Below are 22,775 nucleotides of genomic sequence, written 5' to 3' on the forward strand. Positions count from 1 at the left end.
TGATTGTGAAAAAATAGATTATTCTTAGAAAAGATCCCTTGTCATCCACCATTATAATATGTAGGCTAGGCTACTTAAGTAGGCAGAATGATGAAGCATAATACTAAAGCTAAAAATTGATCCGGCTTGCCTAAGAACAGAAAGTCTAGATCCAGTTCCAGGGCCAAACTGAGTTTGACATCCCTCTTGTAGACCATATAAAAAAACAAATTCCAATAAATACATTTATTTTTGTGAAAATATATTTATTTCCTCATTCTTAGCTTGGCATCCTAGTTAAAGTTGTTTTTTTGCACGACTATAGGCGCCGAAAACAATGAATGTGTTCAGAATCAGTATTCATTTGCCTTTGCTTAACAGGCGTGTCATGACACGACGTAACACAAAGGTTGTGCCGAGGAGACAAAACTGACGTCATCCCTAAGCGAACACTTTCTATGAAATTTGAGTTTCTCGCTGAGGATTTGCCCTCTGCTGGACACAAAGACGAGCACACTTTTGTTATGTCACGATTTACAAAAAAAAAAAAAAAGCCAAACACGCACGCCCATCATAATTGTGCTTGCTGTTGAATGACATGCTTCCTTTCATCACAATAGTTCTTACAAAGAGCATGACTGGTGAGGCGAAAACCATGTCTCCTTTCAAGTGGGTGGGCCTCTCTGCGTAACCATGGCAACTGCCCACAAAAAAAAAAGTGTGCATCCCACGAGTCAGTTCCTGTGTGTGTGTGTGTGTGTTCCTTTCAGAACCTCATTTAAACTCCATCAGGTGGCATATTATCATAATTTCTACTCTGAGGACAATTTGCACAGGATTCAGGTTGTTTGCTTTGCCACATATAATAAAAGCGTCAACCTGTTGATCTGAACCCCCTCGCCCACACATCCACCAAACAGGAATAGGTAAGCAACAAATAGAAAATCAGTGAAAAAAATAATAATATGCAAATTAATTCACTGTTCATCCGTGTAAAACAGAAAGGATCATGTTTGGGTTTTAATCCAAAGTGATGTTTACTGAGGCCAGAGCATCCAAGGCCCAGCTGGGGTACTGGTCACGAGAGGAGAACATACGGCGCATGAAGGTGCGTATGAAGTCTGGGAAGCGGCCTTGCACGATACTCTCCCGCACAGAACGCATTAAGTTGAGCTGGAAGTAAAAAAACAACAACAAAAACTGAGATTATGTCATTTCATGGTGCTTGAACAATTGTATTTTGCCATTAACATGTAGTGCAAAAGAATCACAATTAGGTTCTTAAGGGAGACACACAGTGGTGATTTTGACCTATTGACCTGTGTCTTCGCCCACTGTTTGACTGATAGCTTACACTAGCCCACAGGTGTCAAACAGGCGGCCCGTGGGCCAGATCAGGCCCGCTAAGGGATTGAATCCGGCCCGCGAGACAACACTCAGAGAAGCTCAAGAGAAAAACAAGCTGCAGGTTGAAATATGTCAAATTGATGTTGCCAAAGCCAAGTGCCTCGAACAAAGACACTGTACTTGTATTTATTTCTCTCTCTCACTCTCTCTCCATTTCTTTTCCACCCCTTTTCTCCCACTCTGTCTCTTTCACTCTCCGTCTTTTAACCTCTTTTGCTCTAACTTCCTTTTTCTCCTTTTCTCTCTCTCTTCATACCCTTCGCACTTTCTTTTCTCTTTTCTCTCCTTCTGTCTTTCTATTTCTCTTTGGATTTCTTTCTTCCTTTCCCTTTCTTTTCCCCCTCTCTCATGACTTTTTATCTTTTGTTTCTCATGCTCTCTCCCTCTCTCTTTTTCTTTTTTTCCCGCCCTCTCTCTTTTTCCCTCCCTTTCTCTTTTTTCTTTATCTCTCTTTTTCTTTCTCTTGAATCGATTAGTCCGGCCCCCGACAGAATGTTTGTTCTATCGTGTGGCCGCCGAGTTAAAATGAGTTTGACACCCCTGCACTAGCCTATCGCAGTTGTGCACAGATAGTCATGCCCACTAAACACACAAACCCCTTCCTAACCTACCATCCCGACCTTACTGTCTACTAAACACAATGCACGATACATTGATATCAATGACAATAAAGACAATTCAAGCTGCAAAGCATTGAACCAGCGATAACCAAAGCGCAAATTAACAAGGGTTTCTCTGTATTTCAATCCCAAAAGGTTCTCTTCAAAAGAGATATATTATTAGAACATTATATTTTACAAGGGCTGGATGAATTAAGTTCCTTTTGATAATGGTTCATTGATAACTTTACTAGATTTTAGCCTTAAAGGGACATTAAAAAAACTTAATTCATTAAGAAAATAATTTGATTATTGGGCAAAAATAACAGAATTATCTTAAAAATGTGCGGCCCACGTGAGTTTGATATGGATGCTAGCTTCATGTTAATTAGGCAGGCGGGGATTGAATTTGGGAACAATTCACTCATAAATGCAGCGACAATTACAGCGCATGCGAGATGAAGACACAAACATTATCTTGCAAAAGGTGAGTTCCACTGAAGTGTCATTTAAACGCTGTATTTTGAAGTCAGTGAACTCTGCTGGCTGCTTCACAATGAAAGCATGAGACTGAGGGAAATAGACACAGACATAGAGAGTGAGCGTGAGAGAGAGAGAGTAAGACAAAGAGAGAGAAAAAGAGACAGACACAGAAAAAGAGAACCATACATAGCGAGACACAGGGAGACTTCTGACTAATTAGATATTTATTTACCTATTACAAGTTTATTTATTTTGTTATTAAATCTTACTATTTATTTTTATTTTTTTATCTTTATATTTAAAAAAAATATATATATTTGAGGCAGCACGGCGGAGCAGTGGTTAGCGCTTGTGCGGCACAGTTCATGTCATGGGAACCTCCTGCGTGGGTTCAAATCCAGCTCCAGACTTCCTGTGCGGAGTTTGTATGTTCTCCCCGTGCTTGCGTGGGTTTCCTCCGGGCACTCCGGTTTCCTCCCACATTCCAAAAACATACATTTCAGGTGAATTGGCCTGTCCAAATTGTCCCTAGGTGAGAATGAGCGAGTGAGTTGTCTGTCCCCGTGTGCCCTGCGATTGGCTGGCAACCAGTTCAGGGTGTCCCCTGCCCACTGCCCGGAGATGGCTGGGATGGGTTCCAGCCCCCCCGCGACCCTAATGAGGATAAGCGGTACGGCTAATGAGATGAGATATATATTTGAGAAAGGTGGAATGTTTGATGTGATGCGGTCCCACCTTGCCTTGAATCTATATCCGGTGACCCCTGAGTAAATTGAGTTTGAGACCCCTGTTTCAGGTTGCACAACAATACAGTGACATCTAGTAGTCAAATAATACACACTGTCCCTTTAAAGTATACATTTAGGCATTAAAGGGGTGTATTGCAATAAAATTTAATTTCCTGCTTTGCTCTCTAAAATATAGAGTATCTTAAAAAAAAATTACATCAATAGCAAATGTAATAAACTATTTTCGAAAGTTGAAGAAAACATCACTACACCCGTAAAAGCAAATGATAAGCTGATAAAGCAACTTTAATATTGACAATATGTATTGATTCAAAATACTATCAGCCATTTGTGCAACACCTCTTCACTAATCCGTGATCTGTTCGGCTCTATGTATATACGGTTAGGACATACGTGGTCCGGGATGCATGTGAGATTCTCAAGCACAGTGATCATGGCAAGCGGAGGAATGAATGAGCTTCAGAAACCCACCACAACATTACAATTGTGGCTACAATTTAGCTTCCATGTCACATATTCAAAAATTTTGTGAATACGACCGGAACGTACGTGAGGGTGTCAGGGGAACAGAGAGCTACCTAATGATAACCCTATAATGTATTTAATCATGGCGGACTGGGGGATTATAAAGTCCAGCACACTTTAAAATGTTTTTCATTAATGATGTTCAAAAAATAAAACGTGCCTCATGTTGATATTTATAAACCAGTTTTAGGAGACGTACTACTAAAGGTGCGTCTGCACCTCAGAAGCGTTGTATTGCCTGGCTTTTTCTTGTAGTACAGAACTCAAAAAGAAAACTATACACACATGTTGTCATGTGGTCGGATCGCTCCAGTATGCAGGGCTCACTTTTAGTCTGGTGAAACACTTTAGATTCTACTTTTTTAAATTCAACTTCTAGCCTGAGGAACAGGCTTTAACCTTGTATACACGTACTTTGGATACTTTTTTTCATGACGTCAGTATTATTTCACAAAATCAAACTGCTCAATACGGTGCTGTAAAAAAGTATTTTCCCCCTTCCTTCTGTGTTTTGCAAATATATCACTAACAAAGGTTTCGGATAATCATACTGCAGGCCTTGCTGGTGTCAGTTAAGGGCAGTGTTCATGACTCCACAATAAGAAAAACACTAGCAAAAAATGACATCCATGGGAGTTCCCTGGCGAAAACCCCTGCTGTCACAAAAGAACATAAAGAGCCATTTCACATTTGCAAACCATTACATGTGGCATAATTATAGCATAGCATTTGAAAAAAGAATCTGATGCCAACAGTAAAGCATAGTGGCGGCAGTGTGATGGTCTGGGGCTGCTTTGCCCCAGACCATCACACTGCCGCCAGAGGGAGAACGTCCAGCCATCGGTTTGTGCCCTCAAACTTGAGCACTCTTAGAGCATGCAGCAGGACAACAATCCAGACAAAACACAACATAAGTGCACCTGTGAAAGGCTAAAAAAAACAAAACAAAAAAACAATGAAGGTTCTGAAGTAAAAGTCCATAATTTAAATCCAATTGAGATGCTGTGGTATGACCTTAAACCAGCAGGTCATGCTAGAAAACCCTACAATATGGGAAATTTGAAACAGTTTTGCAAAAATAGTGGGCAAAAATCCCTCCACAGCATTGTGAAAGACTCGTTACCAATTATCGTAAACGGTTGATATCTGTTTTTGCTGCCAAATTTGCCCCAACTTGCTATAAGGTTCAGGGGGCAATTACTTCACATATGGCCAAAAAGGTTTTGAGTTCTTCCGTAACTTTTTTAAAAGGAATCAACATTTCAAAATTGCATTTTGTATTTACATAGATTGTCTCTGTGTGATATTAAAATTGGTTTGATGATCTGAAACCTTTGTGAGTTATGAATTTGCAAAAAACACAGAAATCAGGAAGGCGGCAAATACTTTTTTCACTGCACTATATTTTAATACTTTATTCACATGTTCCTATTAATATGTTTTCATTTGACGTGTTCTACAAAATAAACAGAAGACAGCTATGTTTAGTTTTCCCGTCTTTTTGTTTAATTCCAGAGTCAGTTTTCTGATTTGTTGAACCCCTATATTAGCATACTAATAAGCGCTTGTCTTGGGATCAAGAGGTCGCAGGTTCGATTCCCGGCTCCTCCGTGTTATATGTCGAAGTGTCCTTGGGCAAGACACTGAATCCCTAATGCCCCCAATAAGCAGGTAGGTGCCTTGCATGGCTGCATGGCTGCTATTGGTGTGTGAGTGTGTGTGTGAATGGGTGTGTGTGAAGCACATTGTAAAGTGCTTTGGGAGGTCTTCATTGACTTGAAAAGCGCTATATAAATGCAGACCATTTACCAATACGTTGGTAAAAATAGGTTTGGGATTTTTTTTAGACAATTTAGGCATGACTGCCAAACAATTGAGAAAAGTGGGGACGTGCCAATATGATCAGCGTGTGGATTATGACAAACACATTGACAATAAAACAGAGTTTAAATTGTTCCTAAACATTCATGTTCTAAATTGTATTGAACATCATTTGATTTTCTTGCTTTGTCATCGAGCTGCTGTTAAAAGTGTCCTTTATGCGCCGTCCCTTTTTGTATCTTTACAGAGCGCAAATATCCAGAGGACAAGGTAACAATGACTACAATTGACAGTAATTGCTAAAGGGTGTTAGTACTGTCATTCAACAAACACTGCTGGGGCTTCCATACGGTATGAGAGAAAAAGAACATTCTGTAAGAATCGCAAAAGGTGCTAAAAATCTCATCCTTAACCTTTGGAAAATGGGACTCAACCAAGAATGGCTAGGTCATCCAATTTGAATGCCTTAAACGTATAGAGGAGGGGCTGTTGTGAACAGCGATGCGTTGTATTGGTAGACAAGTCGTCTGTTTTGTGCTCTTGAGTATTATGCTGCGAAACATGTGTCACAAGGGTACACTCCTCACTCCTGTGTTATTGTCGCTGAGCCTGCTTTCAAAGATGAGTCACCTATCAGACGTGTCTGATACATGAACATGACTGGAAAATTAAACATGTTACTCTTTTTTAATAACATAAGACAGACATTTGATTTTTTTTCGGTCTTGTATGATGTCCATTTTTTAAAGGGTAACCATATGTTCATTTTTTGTCAGAGGTTTAAATAAAGACAACTACAGTTTGAAGAAGTGTAGACGGCAATTAATTCACTGAAAAATGGAAAGTCTCCAGGAATTTACCATGTGCTGTCAGAACTCATACAAAATGGTTGTAAATTAACTGAAGACATTTCGACAAATGTTTGCGAAATTATCTGCGGGCCAGTCATTTGAAGAATATCTTTATCACTTTTCCACATGGAGGGACTGAAAATCTTGCTGATTATTCCTTAGAACAGCTCTGACTCAGTGAAATTGGATTGAGAGTTTGTGAACAGCAGTCCACCTCTGCCCACAGATTCTCAATACGATTTAGGTATTGATTTTGGCTTGGCCATTCCAACACCTAGTTACTTTTACTTGTGAACCATTCCATTGTGTATTTGGCTTCTTTTTTTTTTTAAATTTCATTTTTATAAATAATTCTCCTATTAGAAGATACTGCTCACCTCCGTCTCAGATTGTTTGCAAACTCTGTTTTTTTCTTCCAGAATGGTCATGTATTTAGTATTATCCATTTTGTATATCAATATGAAAAATCTTCCGGTGTTATAGGAGAAAAGCAGGCCCAAACCACGGGATTGCAACCACTATGTTTGACAGTGGGGGTGGTGAACTATGTTGCTTTTACAACAAACATATTGTTTTGCAAAGAGGCCAAAAAGTTTGATTTTGTTTGAATCTGAACGGAGCACCTTCTTGCACTTGTTCGGTGCATTTGCCAAGTGGCTTGTGGCAAACTTTAAAATAAAATTTCTATACATATCTTTGAGAAAAAGCTTTCAACTTGTCACTTTTGCATAAAGGCAAGATTTGTGCATTCTATGTGTGTTTATTGCCCTATGGACAGACTCTCCCACCTCAGCTGTAGATCCCTGGAGTTCATTCACTGACCATGGGCCTCATGGCTGCATCTCTAATTACCGTAAATTCCGGACTATAAGCCGCTACTTTGTTCCCTAACTTTCAACCCTGCTGCTTATTCAGTGATGTGGCCAATTTATGTAATTTTTCTAATGGCCGCTAGCGGCGCTCGAGTGTTGCTACCATTAATTGCCCTGTCAAAGCTATATGAATATTATTAAAGCTTTGAAAACTCTCTCGTGTGTACCGTCGTTCTTTGTAAATGTGTGTAACCCATGTATAACATGTAATTGCAACTGTATATTTTTGTAATGTTTTTATTTGTATTTATTTAGACACTTATTCTGATATGTTTTGCACGGGTGAACGAAAAATGAGGGGCGGAACAAACGCGGGGTGCCGAGTTTAAGTGGGGACCGCTAAAGGTGAGTGACAGACAAGGAAAGAAGAGGGGGTAAAAAGTTGGTTAAAGAAAAAGGAGTTGCGTGAGTAAATGTGTTCATCTGATATATTTTTTCCACCCTTACCTTTGGAAATATACACTTTTTTCCTTGGATTGCTTTCAACGGGACCTGGACTCTGCAGGTCTGCATCAAACCTTAAGTACCGGTATCATTTTCTGTTCATTTTGCCGGCTGTGATTTTTGGACTGTGGACTTTAATGAAGGACATTTAGTTTCAATCGCGGGACTTGAAGTCGGGTTTGGGTCAATTTTGTGTTTGTGTTACACGTTTAAATTGGGCGCATGCGGCTTATATACAGGTGCGGCTTGTGTATGTGCAAAATTGGTTTTCCTCTTAAAATGTGGTGGGTGCGGCTTATAATCAGGTGCGCTCTATAGTCCGGAATTTACGGTTGTCTTCTCCTTTTTTTAAGTGAAAGTTTAGAGGTACATCAAGGTCTTGGTTGATTTGCAGCGGTCCGAGACTTCATAACAGTGTTCTTTAGAATGTTTTAAGCTTTGGGAATCTTTTTTGTGTCCAAATCTGTCTTTAAACTGCTCCACAACCTGCCTTGTGTGGTCATGGGTCTGCATGATGTTCTCTTCACTTTAAACAAAACAATCATAGAGAAGGTGCATTTATACGCAGGTGTGATAGCACACAAGTGGATTCTATTCATTTTCATCAGTCTTGTAGAACAATATTGGGTCATTAAGAGATCCTCAGGGAACCTTTAGAATGAGTATGCTGCACTGAGAGTATAGAAGCCCGATAACATTGCACGCCATACTTATCAGTTTTTCATTTGTTAAATAAAGTCTAAAATATCTGAGACATTTTGTTATATTTAACAATCCTGTCCCATTATATTTTTTATTTAATATTTTATTTTCATGTTTGATGCCTTGAATGTAGCGCGAGGTTGAAAAGGTCAAAGGGGCTGAATACTTTTGCAAGGCACGGTACAATCTTTCTCAAACTGAAATACTTGACAACTTCCCGCAAAAAGCATTGTATTACTCCAGTGACTTCTCATTGTGGATAGCATGATGTCCTTTTATATGCTGTATTGGTTCCCTTCAATTCGCCTTTGACTAAATGTGCGCTGAAGATACTTTGTCGCTATAGTTACCTGGTAGGCGATGTTGTGGATGGTGATGTGATGCATGGCAGCGGTGTTGCTCTTAAACAAAGCGTGGAGGTATGCCCGGCTATGCCTGAAAGAGAACAAACAGCCTTTACATATTCTCACTGATATTCTAAAAAGACTTCTCAATCTTTTGTCATTTTTTCATTTATTCGCACGCAAAACAAAGTATGGTTAATACAACATTTTGAAATAATAAGCAACACTATTATGTATTATGTCATTTATTCCTACCAGGCTATTTTAGTGTCAGTAAAAAGATGGGTGTCACCAGGATGTAATTACCCAAGACACACCATAGGAAATGGTGCCCCTACAACCCTAGTGGTTAAGGGAAGACAACATTTTCTGAGGGTCGCACAACCATTAGCATTCTGTAGGACTGTAGTTAAATACTTGCTGATTTTTTTTCTACAGTTTCCCTGATGCTTGTTTTAAGGCAAAGGATGAGGGCACAAAAAATTATGATGGATCACACCACAAGTAAACGGCTCCATGACACATTAAATAGGATTAAACATTGAGTGTTTTATATTCGAAAAATCACCCGTTGTAAAGGTAAACATGCTCTGTAGTTTATTACAATTCTACTTCTGATACAAAGAATCTGTTTTAATATGTCATTTCAATGGACAGTGTCAATCAAAAGAGAGCAGTATTAGTTTTGTGTTGGTAGATAATAACCCTTTTTAAATGGTGTGCGCGGTCGCTATTACTGACCCTAAGGTCATTTCTGTGCACACATTTCGAGACCATGAATCTAGTTACATTGCAGTACATTTTGTTAATTTATACCAAAACATGTCGCAACATTTATTAGCAGTGATCATGTCTGTCCCACCGTTTTGATTTAAGGTTTCTCAGGTACTTAATTATTAACAAATATCAATGGGGAAATGTGTTTATTTGTGCTGTGATTGTCTAGTGACCAGTACAGAGTTTAACCACCTTTTCCATAGTTTAATTATTTACTGAGTTAGTTTTGTGGGATTGGTAACATTACTAATAATGCATGTGTGCTACACAAAACCTTTTTAGTCACTTAAAAGCACTTTGATAAGGATACACTATTTAAGCACTAAGACATTCATATGATTGGTGGTGGTAAACCATAGCGGTAGCAGCAGCCTGGGGACAAATGCCTGGCTGCATGTACACGTCTACAAACCCAATATTCACACTATTTATAGTTTCGTGTGCGTGGCCCTGAAAGCGGGTTGTGTAGAGTATTTTGCCAAAGATACCAAGAGCTGGATTCCGACAAACGACAAGTTAATGAACAACTTGCTCAACCTCCTAATCAGGGCTGCAAAATTTAATTATGGTAAATATTCATCACTCCGTTTAAGTCTACATTCAATATATTTTAAAATGACTTTTGGCCTTTCAATCATATTTTGTATGCAGGCAGCACGTCAGAGCAGTCGTTCTGAGGTCATGAGATCAAACCTTCCTGTGTGGAGTTTGCATGTTTTCATGTGCTTGCGTGGGTTTTGTCCGGGCACTCCGGTTTCCTCCCACATTCCAAAAAAAACATGCATGTCAGGTTAATTGAACGGTCCAAATTGTCCCTAGGTGTGAATGAGTGAGTTGTCTGTCTCTGTGTGCCCTGCGACTGGCTAGAAACCAGTTCAGGGTGTCCCCTGCCCACTGCCCGAAGATAGCTGGGATGGGCTCTAGCACCCCCGTGACCCTACTGAGGATACATGGTGCAGATAATGGATGGATGGATGGATTTTAACATACTAAATGTTTATTTTTATCCTTGAAGATTATACAGTACGTTTACTTGAATCAGCTGAATTAACTTCTGGGAGCTTTTGCCAATTACTCACTCAAAACACAGTCAACTTTTTTTCTCTTCAATCACCAGTGAGAATTTGTGTACACTCTTGCTCTCCAAAAAGCACTTTGCCACATTTTTCAAAAGCAGCTACAATCGAGTAACATAGGGTACAGCGTAAATTGGTTATCTCAGTCATGCAGTACAATTACCGTTTTTCAAGAGGAGGTCGTTTTTTTTTAAATGAAATTATAAAGAAGTATTTAGAAATCAAACATCTGTAATTTGACTGGAAAACAACATTAGAGAGTATTTTCTCTTAGTATTCGAAATGTTCTGACTACACGTCTTGTCTTTAAACGCACCGCAAGTCCAGCGCATTACACGGCAGGTTGCTCTATCTGGAAGAGGCATGGGCTTTTTCAACAGAGCATTTTACTTCCGAGTGAGAATTGTCTCCACTAATCTCCATTGTGTCAAAAAAAATAATTCTAAAAGATATTATTAATTTAAAAAACCTTTAATGTACAATTATTTGAAACCCGTGAAACATATATTTAAGTTCCAAAATCATCTTCCGGCTTACCTCTTGCAGGTGGGACACTGGCAGTCTGGGTCTATGGGCTTGAAGTCCTTGGCATACTGCTTCTGTTTTACCTGTAGTGATCCCCAGGGCACCAACGCCGAGCCAAACCTCTGAATGAAGAAAAACATGACTAAATTGGCAACAATCAAAAGATAAAGTAACATCCTAAAACAAATCTTACTGCTGTTCGGGTAGGGAAGACGCAGTCGAACATGTCACAACCCAAAGCAACGCACACAACCAAGTCAACGGCATACCTACAGAACAGGTTGCAGGTCGGTTGAACATGGAACACAGGAGTAGGCGGCTATCTTCAGGCATCCCTGTGCTTACCCGACACCCATGAGGTAGCGAGGTTTTTGTCGTGGCAGGTGGTCAGTGCTCAGCGTCACCATCCGCCAGAAATCATCCTTCTCCTCCCCACCGCTTAAACCCCCAATGGCAAATCCAGGAATGTTACGTTTGGTCATTTCTGTAGTACACACATGGAGGGTTTGGTGAATATTAGCAGTTATCCTTGAGTAGTGTATGCATGCTCTCGCATTCCTGTCAAATTATACGTTTTCCCCGTTTTTCATTTATTTCAAATCGTGTATGCTGTATAACCATTTTATTATGGAAAATGTATTTCATCTAAAAAAAGTACTAGACCGATCTCGTCTTGCATCTCTTGGCTCTATTACAGATCGTCTCTGTCACTGGTAGCAAACAACAGCGTCATCGTAGATTTCTTAATATTTACGCGGTATTCTACTTGGTTGGTCTGTCTGGCTGTGACTAAATAGGTGCATACATGCCAAACTTTTGACATTAAAAAGTGGTAGATCAGGTATGAAATAGGTATGTGGTTAAAAGGTAAAAGGGTGTGGAGAAGCTGTTCCAGTAAACTGCACAACCCAACAAAATATTGAGCTCTGTCGACCCACACGGTGTTGTAGTGATCGTCAGTGAAGTTTTCGACATGTACTGTAGGTCCAATTCCCATTCATCTGTTCCCTCATCAAAGAGAAAGAACTATGTTCTTGATAAACAGTTGATAAATTAAAACCAAAATAAAAAACGAACAATAACCGTAACGGTCAACTGATTAACCCAAAAACAAGCACACGGACCAATTCAAGCTGCACTTAATCAGGTAGCCTGGATTTCTTCATTCCACTTCCCCGCAATACTTAACTGGGCAACTGCGCCAGGTCTCCGCATCACACTCTGGTTGAGATTGTAAAGTCATGTATATCTACTTCCAGAGAAATTAAAAATACCAACTCACCAAATAGACTACGAACTACACTGATTTGAATTCAAACGCACGGCCTAAAATTGCCGGGTTACTCTCTGCGAAATCTCACAAGCCCCTCTCCTCCCCTCAAACCATTTTCTCCTTGGATCTGCACAATTCAGGTAAGAAATCATTTTGACTTCAAAACGGTGAATATGTCCAAAGGGTGAGAGATTTTTATGCTTGGTAGATGTTTTCGCCGTTACATAATTTTTTGAGCGCCAACTACACTCCGTTTCCAGAACATTGAAAAACAAACAAAAAACATGTGCTTGCTTTAAAACGAAGCAGCCGTAGAATAAAATACTGGGAGAGTCAAAAAATTATATTTCAATATTTCATTTATATTTCAATTGAAAAAAATAAATAAAAATCAATCAGTAACAGTTTTTAGGGGGAGAAAAGCGGTAGCCTGACGCATAAAACTATAGTGTTGGTAAGGAAGAAGGGTGCAGCGGTGTTTGTAAGGTCCATCCATCCATCCATCCATCCATCCATCCATCCATTATCTGCACCGCTTATCCTCAGTAGGGTCGCGAGTGTGCTGGATCCTATCCCAGCAAACTTCGGACAGTGGGCAGGGGACACCCTGAACTGGTTGCCAGCCAGTTGCAGGGCACCCAGAGACCGACAACTCACTCTCTCATTCACACCTAGGGACAATTTGGACCAGCCAATTAATTTGACGTGCATGGTTTTTTGGAATGTGGGAGGAAACCCACGCAAGGACGGAGTGAACATGCAAACTTCACACAGGAAGGCTGGTAACTGGAATTGATCCCATGACCTCAAAACTGTGCCACGAAAGCATTAACTACTCAGCCGCCGTGCCGCCCCTCTGTAAGGTTTATTATCGCTTAACAAGGGGAATTTGTAGTGTGCCCGCTTTGAGACTGGGAGGTCGCTGGTTCGCGCCTCGGCCGAGTCATACCTAATTGGTAAAATGGCGGCGCCCTCTGTTGGCTGCGGCTGCATCGGCTCGCTACAACGGGTCAGGTGTATCGACATTTCGTTCTGTGTACATTGTTACAAAGAATGACAATACAAAGGAAATTATTATTATTATTATTATTATTTAAATCAAGGATTGACCGATATAGGATTTTTTGGGGCCCAATAGCGATAATTAATATTAAGAGGAGGCCGATAACTGATATTTGGAGTTTCATCATTTGTTTTAACAGATTAAAAGAAAATTTGAACAATGCAAAAAGAAACAATACAATACAACCAACATGACTTAAATCAACTTAAAACAAATAGTTCATTGAAATTTCAACAGAGTTCACGAATTGAAAAGTTTGGGCACTCCTGTTTTAAAGACGGATTGATGAATTAATGTCATGGTAACAGCTAATCACTCAGCCTTCCACTTTAGCATGCTTTTTATGCTCAGTCTCAATCACAAACACACACGCTTGATTGACAAACAAATGTAATGATAAGAGCTAATATATCAGTCTTCACCTGAACATGCTTCTCTAAAAAAAGTAGACAATACTTTTAACGCTATTGCTGAATCACGCAAAAGCTTTTCTCCCACAGACATTTTAAAATCTCAATATTATCAGCAGTCTTGATTTTAAGGCATGGCAAAACTAAGGAGTTAGCAAGGCTGCCGCTGTTCACTCCGCTGGAAAGTTATTCTTCCTCCTTTAGTGGTTTGGCCCCCAGTCGCTTATCCAATCTGAACGCTTGGGGTGGGTAGCGTCAGAGACAAAAGGCGAGAGAAAAGGAGGGAGAGAGAGGCTCGGATGGATCTGAGCCTAAACGACCCAGTTTTAAATACAGTGGAACCTCGGTTTTCGAACGCCTCTCAGTTCGAACAAATGGGTTCTCGACCAAAAATTTCGAGTAATTCTTGCTTCGCTTTTCATTCAAAAAATTGGAGTTCGAACGGCGGTACGCTAGGGGCGACGCTGAGCGGCGTACGAGTGTAGATTGCCCCCACCCCTCGTGAAGAACTGTTGTCACGGCAACGCACACTCCTTTTCTGTTTTCGTTATTTTAAAAGCGGTGAAGGGAGTGTTTTAACCCCTAATTATGCCTTGGTAGAAGTTCGGTGCAAGCAGCAAAGTTGCTACAGGTGAAAAAAGAGGAGTAGTGCGTACAACTATTGCATTTAAGAAAGAAATAATAGCAAAATATGAAGGTGTGCGAGTTTCCCTCCTTTCAGGAATACAGCATGGCTTCTGCCGACCGGTAAGAAATCCTATTCATAATTCTTTTCTTTATCCTTTAACCGCTCACCATTTGTTGTGGGGACCCGGGTGCTAAATGACGTGTAAACAACCTGATTTTTTTATTTTCAAACGTTCATGTTAGCGTAATCTTTCGTACGGAAGATTACGCTAACGCGAACGTACGATTAGCCTGGGTTAGCTTTACGTTAAATATTCAAGATAAACATTCAGGGTGTTGGAACGGATTAAAACAATTTTACATTACTTTTAATGGGAAAAAACGGCTTCGGTGATCGTACAAATCGGTTTTCGTACAAAGAAGTGGAACGGATTATGGTCGAGAACCGAGGTTCCACTGTATATTCAATTGGACAGTCGAATAAATAAAAATACAGATACCTATATCCGTCAAATTCCCAAATATCAGTGCCGATAATCGGCTCGCTTCTAATTGCAATCATTAATAAGAGGAGCAATTGGCTGAGGTTACCGGGTATTCTCTCATGTGTTCATGAGGTAGTTCCATAGCTGTAAATATGAACTGAAATAAAAGCAGAAAAAGCAAGCACCATCAAGGCAGGTTTTTCGGAGCTCGGAGTTAAGCCCTCCCTGGATAATGGCGAAAAGGTTCTGCTTATGCGGATTCCTGTTGGCGGCGATGCAGCGATCCAGCCAACGAATGGATCTGTGCATGGCTTCCTCCACGCGCGGCCCCTTCACTGTGCTGCTCACCACGTCATCCAGCTGCATCATGATGTCTGAACCTGCATCAAAACATGAGGTGCTGCATTAAACCCTGGCAGGATTCGGGCAGTTCAAGAATCTTAAAAACACACCTAAACCAGTGTTTCCTTAAATTATAAGACAACTCACACATTTGACGTTACAAGGGTTTCATGGTATGTTATAAATAGATTCATGATTTATGGTGTGTTTAAGCCAAGGTTTAAAATATCACTAATACCGTCTGCCACCAGGAATGAATGAACATGTCTTTTTTTTCATACAAGGCAAATTGAAAACAGTTTGCGCAAGTTGCTCCTTTGCACAGTCAGGTAACTAGCGGATCAGCAGCCCTGGGATGAAAATTGCTTCCAATTAACTTGTTTACTCTCCTGTGCGTGCAATGCGCTAGCGCAAAGAAAAAGGGAAGGGGTGGGGGGGATAGAAGGCGCAGCAGGCAGACCGAATGAGACACGTACAGTGCTGTTCAAAATAATAGCAGTAGAATGTGACTAATCAGAATATCTCAGGTCTTTAGTATATTTTTATTGTTTCATTAGATTCTCAGAAAACAAAGAAGACCCAGCATTCATAAAAGGCACGCTCTGAAAGCTGTGCAATTGGTCAAACAGTTCAGAGGGGTCTAGCCCAAAAAAATATCAGTGTTTGCTGTTGACTGTACAAAGTTAAAACTATTTGTATTTCCAATTAAAGTTAGGATTTAGCAATTCCAATATTTAGTTGCAACCTGACATGCATGTTTTTGGAATGTGGAAGATACCGGAGTGCCCGGAGGAAACCCATGCAAGCACGGGGAGAACATGCAAACTCAGCACAGGAAAGCTGGTAGCTGCATTTGAACCCACCCCATAACATTAATTGTGTTAGTGTGGAACCAAGACTTTGCTCATCCACTGGTGTGTTTGGGGTCATTGTCTTGTTGAAACACCCATTTCAAGAGCATGTTCTCTTCAGCCCAAGGCAACATAACCTCTTCAAGTATCTTGACATAGCCAAACTGATCCAAGATCCCTGATATAGGATAAATGGGCCCAACACCAGAGGACGAGAAACATGCCCATACCATGATACTTGCACCACCATGCTTCACTGTCTTAAATGTGTACTGAGGTTTGAATTCAGTGTTTGGACGTTGTCTCACATACGGTCTGCGGCCCCTGGACCCAGCTTTACTTTCATTGGTTCACAAAATTTTCCTTCATTTTTCTTGAGGCAAGTTCATGTATTCTTTGGAAAATTGTAACCTATGCTGCACATGCATTTTTTGTGTGATATTATTAAAAATGAATTTGCTTGGGCTGGGGCTTGGGAGGTCTGGGCTTCCCTGCTGAGATGGTGCTGCCCCTGCGACCCAACCCCGGATAAACGGAAGGAAATGGATGGATGTATCTATCTCTATCATGTATAAATATATATATATATATATATATATATATATATATATATCTCATCTCATTAGCTACACCGCTTATCCTCAGTAGGGTCGCGGGGGTGCTGGAACCCATCCCAGCAATCATCGGGCAGTATATTTATATTTATACATTTTATATATATATATATATATATATATATATATATATATATATATATACACACCTCACACACGCGCACGCACGCACACACACTAACACACACACACATATTGTAAAATTCAGATCATAAATTGCAACCTTTTTCCCAAGCTTTCAACCCTGCGGCTTATGCAATGATGCGACTAATTTATGTTTTTCTAACAGCCGCCAGGGATGCCCAATCAGTAAAGGTGAGAGTGAGGTAGGTGGAATATATGTGTTGAGGAAGATGCAAGTTTAATGAATTTTCGTGCTTAGTAGAGGAATAAAACTATCATGAACAGACCCTCATCATGGAAAAGATGTCAATCGAAAGGACAGGGCTAACTACCATATTGAGAATAATTTTACAAGTCAGTTGATTTGTAAACAGAAAAAATGTGGCAAAACAAATGGATTACAAAGAGCAACGACCAACGAAGCAGGCATATTCATCTGTCAGCATTTTGTATGTTTTGGATTAATATTTTACACGGTTGGATTCGATGTCTTGTCCTTGATTTAACGAAGGCATTCAAAAAAGTTGAAGGCGGCCCAGGGGACATACTGGTGAGTTACGAAATGTTTCTCTGATGTGTATATTTTGAAATGGTCATCATATCTTGAATCCCAAGAGTTTAAGCTTTCCAATGCTATGTGACATATTTCCATGACTTGTGACATCGTACCGACACGTATTTGTTAAAAGTCCGGAGGCCCACCGGGCTGTCAGAGCGTTAAGGGGTTAAGTAAAACTCTTTTTTTGTAAATATCTTTCAATATGGGCACATGAAGCTTATAGTCAGGTGCGGCTTATGTATTAACAAAATGTTTTTCCTTGAAAAAAGTACTGGTTGCGGGATCCAAATTAGACAAATCATTTACAAGCAATTGAATAATTCAGAAAAAAAAGCCATCTTCACCGCTCAAATATTAAGGACATTCTGTTGCGTGTATACCATACTACTACATCATGTTTCACAAAAACGATAAGGCATTTCAACAAGAAACTGTATTTTACCAAAATAATTACTGATCAAGATTAGAGAACACTTTCAGGTGCCTCCCACTTAATGGTGCTAATCTAGCACATGGTGCAAATGTCCTTGATTATTTGTCAACTCCTCTTTAACTGGCATTCTTAACAGCCAGTTTCACTGACTTTGCCAGATGGTTCTAAAGTGACCGAAAACTTCCATCAGCAAGTTTCCCAGATGAAAACGAAAGGGATGACTATACGCATAGCAAGCCAAGTTGATAGTTCCAAATCTGTAACTTCAAGAATATTGAGTCTTGTTCAAGTTGCCCAAGATGGCTGGTCGACCACAGGAGAAATGCAGGAGAGGACAGGTCACTGAGGAGGATCTCAATGGGTAATCGTTTCCAAACAGCAGGTAGAGTTGCATACTAGTTCAGTGCTGAACATTTTAAGGATCTGTCTCGCCTTAAAATATCTTGCGGTTTAAGAAGATTTGGACTTAAGGTCTACACTGCAGTGACCAAACATCCCATTAGCAAAAAAAACTCAAAAAGCTAGACTGAGCTTTGCTGAGGAGCATATTGTGTGGACAGAGAACTACTGGTCCAGAGTTCACCTCATTGATGAAAGCGAATTTAGTTTATTTATGGGTGGCAGCACGGGGGCGCAGTGCTTAGCGCGTGTGCGGCACAGTTCTGAGGTCATGAGATTGAACTTCCTATGTGGAGTTTGCATGTTCTCCCCGTGCTTTCATGGGTTTCCTCCGGGCACTGCGGTTTCCTCCCACATTCCAAAAACATGCATGTCAGGTTAATTGGCCTGTACAAATGGTCCCTAGGTGTGAATGAGCGAGCTAATTGTCTGTCCCTGTGTGCCCTGCGACTGGCTGGCAACCAGTTCAGGGTGTCCCCTGCCCACTGCTTGAAGATAGCTGGGATGGGCTCCAGCGCCCCCGCGACCCTACTGAGGATAAGCGGTGCAGATAATTGATGGATGGATGTCTGATAGGAAGCGCTTTATTGGGTGAAACATTGGAGAAAGACTAAGCCCAAAGTGTCTAAAAAGTAAGTGAAGGTGGAAGAGGAAGTGTCATGGTTTGAGCATGTTTTTTGCAGCAGGAGTATGGTCTCTTGTAAAGCTACTAGCCGAGTGAATGCAAATGTGTATCAGAACCTTGCTTAACAGCGCATGGTTTCTTTCTTGCGTTCATTGCCCAATCAGCCTGTGGTTTCCATGCTGGACATTCCTCCATGACACACAGCAAAACAGGTTAAGAATTTTCCTGATGGTGAAAACACTGAATTAATGGCATGGCCTGACCATGATCCTAATATCTACCAATAGAGAACCTCAGGAAAATCCTAGGTGACCAAGTTATGGTCTAGAAACCCACTACAATCAACAGATTGTGGAGGAGGCTGGAAGAATGGACCAAAATCACACCAGAGCAGTGTCTGAGACTAGTGCTACCCTTCGACCGCAGATGTGCTGAAGTCGTTCAGTGCAGAGGCCTGTACACTTACTAATTGCTGACTAAACCATCAGAATGTCTTTAAATGCCAAAGTCTTTGTTGTTCTCTTATTTTGATCAGTGGGTTCTGTACTTTTAATGAGTGTGTTTTCTGTAAAAAAAAAAAATATATATATATATATATATATATATATATATATATATATATGTGTGTATTATATTGCTATCTTATAATTGGTCTGCACAGGATCTGATTTCACACACCTAGACTGTTCTGTATGCTGATGGATTTTTCTGGACTGAGAAGAATAGTTTCGCCGTCATAAGGAGACTTGAATGTGACGCCTTCCTCTGTTACTTGGGAAAGTTCAACAAGTGACACCATCTGGAAACCTCCACTGTCCTTCAAAGTACAGAAAATCATTATAATTAAAGTAATTTCTCCTGTAAGTATGACAATGCAATATGGCTCTGAAAAGTTACCGTCAATAGGTTCTTTTTCCAGTTCATGAATCCATGCAATCCGTTGGATTTTTCAAACAAATCAGGCCCCTTTGGAAGCAGAACAATTGAAAGGGGGATGAATCACATATCCTTAAATGGGTCTTGATTAAAACAATGTGTGCTGGTGGCATCCATGTTATTTCAAAAACCCAGATCTTCTTTGCCTTTTAATTTGGCACTTCACTGCATCCCAACAATTTGTGACTGCTTGCTTAGCCATCTGTGCGTTTGAATGCTATCAAAATCTAAATTAGGATTCATAACCTTGAGGCCAGTAATCTTCACCTACTTTGCATGTTTGTGATTTTCTATTATATAGATACACAGAAATATTATTTATATAGCAATGTATAGACCCTTTTCCTGACCAACGTCATCACAAGATCACTAGAGAACGTGAGCATGATTCAAAACAGCGCGAGTAGTTCAAGTTTAAAAGGAGCGAGAGTAGATTTGCATGTTGAGTTGCGGTTTTAGAGTTGCAATTTACAAAAACAACATGTCATGCTGTTGTGTGTACAGGTGGGTGCACAAATTGCAATTTTAAGGAACTGTTTTTGGCGATATCAAGGGGAAACAGGCCTCGTCGGGCCCCGTGGCAGCAATCCATTAAAATAAATGACTGGACCGAGGACATCATTAGGCATGTCGAGCATTTGTGGTACCCATTTCATGTATACTATTAAAGCAATCTGGTTTAGATTTACTTGACCCCCGAATGCCTCAGAAAGTGTCCGGGAAATGGTGAAAAAGTGTTTGTGACCAATGCTTACTGTAGACATGAATTTTTCTACTACTAGTGCTAGCTTGTATATCTTTTATAGCATCAATAATAATAACATTATTACCATTATTCGTTATGTATACATTATTTTATATTTAATAATAACACATTATTAAATCGTTAATAATGATTATTATTGATGAATTGTTATTATTATTGAGCCAACCAACACAAACAACGTATTTAAGGTGGGTGTAACTCAAGGAAAGAAATTCTTCAAGCTTAATTACCTTATGTATGAACGAAGCTACTGTATATATGAACTGGTCATCTGAGCCACTATTTTGGTCCATTTAACTTGCTGGCATAAAAAGGTATTTTACCTATTACCTACCCGATATGAAAACAGGTGTTGTAAATAAGACAAAAAAGTCGCAGACAAAAGCTCCACTAAATGGCTTTGACAATCTTTGCAAAGCGCTCATCTAAAGTGCATTTCAATTTTGTTGACTTTGATTACCGAAAATAAGTCGTATCTTGCTTGCAAATACTTTGTGCTTGTTTGATATGTTACAATCTACCGTCTTTTTTTGTCAATCAGCTAGTATAAACGGATTTGAAATAATAGAGCAGACAGAAAGCGCTAAGCCACGGCCACCATAGTTATGGTAATCATGTATCACACACAGATGAAATAGGGAGGCCGAAACAACAGCAACGACTCTTTAGTAATATAATTTCTCCCTTATTATGCTAAATGATCACTAAAGAGAGTAGAAAAGGTTCTCAATTATTATATACGGATTTATATACATTGACTCAAAGAGTCCAAATACGCTAATAACCTTGTAATGTTGGTAATCCATGAGGAAGATGTCAGCCCTGTACTTCACATAAAAATTTATGCAGATTTGTAAACTCTGATGTCTTCTTACTGCAAATGTAAAGCAGTGTATGCACACTTTGTTTTCCCTTTTGACAAACTTTATTTAGTTCGAGATATTTCACCTCACTCTTATTTCTTGGCACATCTAATGCTACAAAAAAAGGAAAGTTTTCTTTAGGGCTGTCTTTGCAGATAACTTTTTAAGTTCATAACCTATAAAGGGACGAACCCATTCTGGAGTTTTTCAAGGTGTGACCAGATTTCTATTTCATGGTAAAATACAAAATTGGAAGGGAGGAGCTACACGCCGTGTTGTGAGGCTGATAGGGTGCTGTGTTAAACTTCAGCATAAACTTCAATTCAATAAAAATATAACACCTAATGTAGAACAAACAACTTAGATCCGGTTCCCAACAATCATCTTCACGTTGAGTAGAACGTGAGGGCGCCAGCATGCCTTTATCCACTTCAAACACTTCTCCAAATGAGGATAATAGACGAAGCTCACCCCTACCGATCATTCCGGATACTTCGGTATGTTTCAGGTTACAAAAGCTACTCCCGGTATGAAATAAATTCGTAAGTAGCGGTAGCACTGTACAAGCGTGTGGATCAAATGTGATTCAAAGATGGACGACCATCGGCTGTCGTCATCCTCGTGTTTTGATTGGCTGAGAACAAGCGTCGTCGGATCTATTAATTCCGCCATTCTGCCTCAACAATGCGCGCGCAGCTTGGCTACGTCGCCCTTGTTTAAAAAAACAAAGACAGGGGTCTTAGTGACAGCAGGAACTTTAAACCTCTTCCGCTATATACGTTAATATTAAGTCAGTCTTTTATTTTATAGTGTGATCATGACATTATTTCCAACAACAAATTTAAGAGTTCAAAAAATATTTTAAAGGGAAAAAGTCTAATGCTAGCTATTCTGGAGATTTCGTACCGGTCTCATCCCCAGATGGTATGTGTTCCCGAGACATATCTGACATCCGAGAGCGTCCAATTGGTCCGCCGTGATTCCCTTCATGGTCCCTTGTGTGCCGACAGGCATAAAGACCGGTGTACTAACGACAGAGTGCGGCAGCATCAGGTCGCATGCTCGCGCTTTTGTCACTGGACATTCTGCAACAATATGTAAAGTAAGAGGAGACGCAAGTCCGAGCGCTTTTTTGGCAGACATGTCCGTTTTCGGCGGCGTCTCTACATGAGTGCATGTAGCGGCCATGTTATCTTGGGCCACGTGACCAGGAAGTAGTTTGATTGGCGTACGATAGTGACCAATAACAAAA

The 22,775-nt window shown here is 40.1% G+C and overlaps 1 protein-coding gene across 1 annotated transcript; it reads right to left on the reverse strand.

Moving 5' to 3' along the window:
* Nucleotides 1-210: 210 nt before the first annotated feature.
* Nucleotides 211-22,728, reverse strand: qtrt1 (queuine tRNA-ribosyltransferase 1). The gene is made up of 9 exons (XM_088328381.1): nt 22,430-22,728; nt 19,856-19,924; nt 19,637-19,775; nt 15,198-15,392; nt 11,500-11,638; nt 11,348-11,423; nt 11,167-11,276; nt 8,783-8,867; nt 211-1,152 (listed from the first exon to the last, which is right to left on the reverse strand). The coding sequence occupies exons 1-9, from the start codon at nt 22,709-22,711 to the stop codon at nt 1,000-1,002; spliced, it is 1,248 nt and encodes a 415-aa protein (XP_088184507.1). The 5' UTR covers nt 22,712-22,728; the 3' UTR covers nt 211-999.
* Nucleotides 22,729-22,775: the final 47 nt, after the last annotated feature.

The sequence above is a fragment of the Urocampus carinirostris genome, chromosome 1 (assembly GCF_059441175.1).
Source record: "Urocampus carinirostris isolate Australia breed hairy pipefish chromosome 1, RoL_Ucar_1.0, whole genome shotgun sequence".
NCBI classification, from domain to species: Eukaryota; Metazoa; Chordata; class Actinopteri; order Syngnathiformes; family Syngnathidae; genus Urocampus; species Urocampus carinirostris.

Bases quoted from the DNA above. Each gene is read 5' to 3' on its own strand.
- qtrt1 (XM_088328381.1), bottom strand. From the start codon at position 22,711: ATGGCCGCTACATGCACTCATGTAGAGACGCCGCCGAAAACGGACATG. The intron at 11,639-15,197 runs GTGCTTGCTTTT...TGTGTACTACAG, and splicing joins CCGAAAAACCTGCCTTGATG to AAATGACCAAACGTAACATT. The intron at 11,277-11,347 runs GTAAGATTTGTT...TTCTTCATTCAG, and splicing joins TCTTCCCTACCCGAACAGCA to AGGTTTGGCTCGGCGTTGGT.